General features: G+C 37.8%; 1 protein-coding gene across 3 annotated transcripts in view; it reads left to right on the forward strand.

Annotated features, from left to right (window-relative positions):
* LOC107642860 (pentatricopeptide repeat-containing protein At4g38150) overlaps positions 1-2,979 on the forward strand; it is a 4,740-nt gene extending 1,761 nt beyond the window's left edge. Inside the window, exons 2-3 of one of the 3 annotated variants that reach the window (XM_016346354.2) lie at positions 579-707; positions 1,604-2,979. In XM_016346354.2, the coding sequence (XP_016201840.1) occupies positions 1,610-2,731 (1,122 nt within the window). In that variant the 5' untranslated portion in view covers positions 579-707; positions 1,604-1,609 and the 3' untranslated portion in view covers positions 2,732-2,979. Of the gene's footprint in view, positions 1-33; positions 368-578; positions 708-1,603 lie in introns of those variants that run through there. The other 2 variants (XM_021123007.1, XM_016346353.2) reach the window with 2 other exon arrangements.

Here is a 3,327-nt window from a genome sequence, read left to right on the forward strand (position 1 = left end):
CGGATTAATCGGTTGAATCAGTGATTTATGGGTTGAACCGATGACCTGCTCGTATGACTGGGTCAATTACGGCTGGGTCCATTACAGGTTCAATTCTAATAACTATGCAAAAAACCCTAGCAGACTCATAACCCGTAAGTATAACAGAATTCATATCAACCTCCAGCCCTCCACCCCCTAACACCCACGGGCTCTCTGCCTCTGGCTCTCTCCGTCGCACACATTGACCTACAACACCCAGCGCCGGCGCCGTCGCGCCTCGCTGTCGCACCTGTCCCCTCCGTGTATCCGTCGCAGGCTCGCACCCTCTCTGTTGCTGCTGCCCCTGGGTCCTGTGTATCTATATATGTATCTTCCATACTTCCTGGTACTGTGAAAGCTACAGCTGGGGTTTGTGTGTTTTATGCATAGTGTCTTTTCCTGAGGTGGTTTATTCATGATTCCAATATTCACTTTTTGACCTATAATCTTTGGATGTAAATCTTCATTGGACATTTTTTTTTCTTTTCTTAAGTTAGCATGATTTAAACTGAGTTTACGTTTGTAATAATGTTGTTTTTTGACTTCCTGGGTGAAAGGTGCTAGCAGCTAGTCTAAAGACGGAGATGAGTTGATGAATTGTGGCATAGGAATGAAGTTGTTCCTTTTGCTATTTTGATCTAAATAAAAGTGACCCTTCAAGTGGCACTTCTGAATTCTAATCCAAGGTTGCATCAATTCATCTGCTTGCATCATATTCATATTAGAAGCATCATATGGTAGCTACTATTTGGAACAAATTTGGTTAGGGATTGTGAAATTGTATGTTTTTTTCAATGAATGGTTTAGTAACTTTTTTTGAAAAAAAAAAAAGTAAAAGTTAAAGGCGGGTTTGGGCGCGGTGAGTCGGCCTGCTCACCACCCAATATATATGTATATATGATAATTGATATATGATCTATGTATAGATAGTCTCACCTATGATAAGACTCGTAACATCGTTTGATTTATATAACCAATCCCACCTAGTAGGATAATATTTTCGTGTATACGCTTGATATTATTGTTATTTGTAAAATATAACATTGAAGACCTTTATGATTACTAGAGTTTTTATAAAAGGAAATTAATTTTCTTTCCCTTGACTTGATTAAAGGAAATCAATGTATATGTGATAATTGAAAGGTCTGATCTAAGTCATAACTTGATTCATTTTTATTGGAAAATCTACTTTGTGTGGGGATCTTATTGTATGTAAATATAGTAATATACTCAAGTCCTTTTTATTAGGAGGACATTTACTCTTATTAGTTTTTTGGGTCATCTGATTACTCTTTTATTGAGTGAATTGGATTGAGTCCTTACGAAACCACCACTGAGCATTGCATTTTTTCATTTCATTCTTTGGTTTAATGCTAATATAACAGCACCATTTGCTGACAATTGAAGATATAATTTTAAATTGATAATAATTGCAGGCACTTTCGTGTGATAAATTAATTGAATACATGATTATTCAACATTTATTGTGTGATTTATGTCTGTTTCCCCCCTTTGTGTAGTTGTTGTTTCTTTGATTTCGGAATGAGTTTGTTTACTGTATGCTTATGAAACTTATGAACAGGTTCACATGCCAACAATGCTAGGGCGGATTCATAAACTAGTTCCCCCTGCATCTTCCAAACAATATCTGGCACCATGCTTTAAGACTTTGCGCCATTATAGCTTCGTTGATGATGGTGGTGGAAGAATCAAACAGCATGTACAAGAATCTCATGATGAGGATTTTTCTCTTAAACAGTCAGATTTTGATGGCAGTGGTATCAATGGAAGCCAGGAGGGATATGGCAATCAACAGTTTCCGCCGGAACCAATTCCAGATAGACCTTTGAGAGGTGGTAGGCCAACTAATCAGCCTCCTCGTCCGCGTGTGAGGGAACGTAGTGGAGGTTCCCATTCCTTCCCTCCGAAATTTGAGGACGATCATGGAAGACCTGATCTTGCATTCCATGGCAGAAATATGGCTGAAACAGGTCGGGCTGCTGGTCAATCAGGAGAGAGTTTCCTCGATAAATTCAAGCTTGGGTTTGATAATAAAACAGCAAACACATTCGACTCTGCTTCGGGCAACCAATCCGAAGAAGCAAAGAGGTCAAATCCCAATCAACCAGCTTCAGAATCTATGCCCCAAGATGCCAATGAGATCTTCAAGAAGATGAAGGAAACCGGTCTTATCCCCAATGCTGTGGCCATGCTTGATGGTCTATGCAAAGATGGCTTTGTTCAAGAAGCCTTGAAGCTTTTTGGTCTGATGCGGGAGAAGGGTACCATTCCGGAGATTGTCATATATACAGCTGTAGTGGAAGGCTTTACGAAGGCCCACAAGGCAGATGATGCCATAAGGATTTTTCGGAAAATGCAAAGCAATGGCATTTCACCAAACGTTTTCAGTTACACTGTCCTTGTACAAGGACTATGCAAATGTGGCAGATTACAGGATGCTTTTGAATTCTGTGTGGAGATGTTGGAAGCAGGTCATTATCCGAACACAACTACTTTTGTAGGCTTAGTAGACAGTTTCTGCAAGGAAAAAGGTGTTGAAGAAGCAAAGGATGCTATCAAGACATTAACGGATAAGGGCTTTAATCTTGATAAGAAGGCTGTGAGGGAGTTTTTGGACAAGAAAGCACCATTTTCACCTTCAGTTTGGGAGGCAATTTTGGGGAAGACAATTCCACAGAGACCATTTTAAATCTCTTTCCAGGCCGTGTAAGCTTTTGCCAAACTCATTCATATCCTTGGATAATTTATATAGGTGCATCTATTTATTTTTGCGTAAAAGTTCCGACTTGTTAATTGTTTGCTTCTTGATAGTAAGCACATGTTTTTGCTTTCCTATGTAAGTCTCAAATTAGTTAGTTTGGATGTGCTCAATGTAGACTTAAAAGTTTAAGGAAACTCTAATAAGATGCAAATTGCAGAATGCAGATTACTGAGGCTTTGGATGTGCCTGTTTTGTAGTTTGCAAACGATAGTTTAGGCAGTGATGTGGGACTGAAAAAAATAAAAATAAAATAAAAGTATAATTCAATGTACTATAATTGAAGGGAGAAGGAAATGAGAATCGAACACTTTATCTCAGACTCAAATGGACTAACAACTAAGTTTAGTTATACTTTTGAAGAAGAATCACATGAAATGCTTCGACGACTAACCATTAAATTGTGAGTTCAATTGCATGGAAATGATGAACTTATTCTTTCAAAAGTTGTTTTAACTACCAAATTAATTGTTATAAATTTATATATATTAATATCATATTTTTTAATTAAATAATGAAAATATTAT

The sequence above is a fragment of the Arachis ipaensis genome, chromosome B05 (genome assembly GCF_000816755.2).
Source record: "Arachis ipaensis cultivar K30076 chromosome B05, Araip1.1, whole genome shotgun sequence".
Classification (NCBI taxonomy): Eukaryota; Viridiplantae; Streptophyta; class Magnoliopsida; order Fabales; family Fabaceae; genus Arachis; species Arachis ipaensis.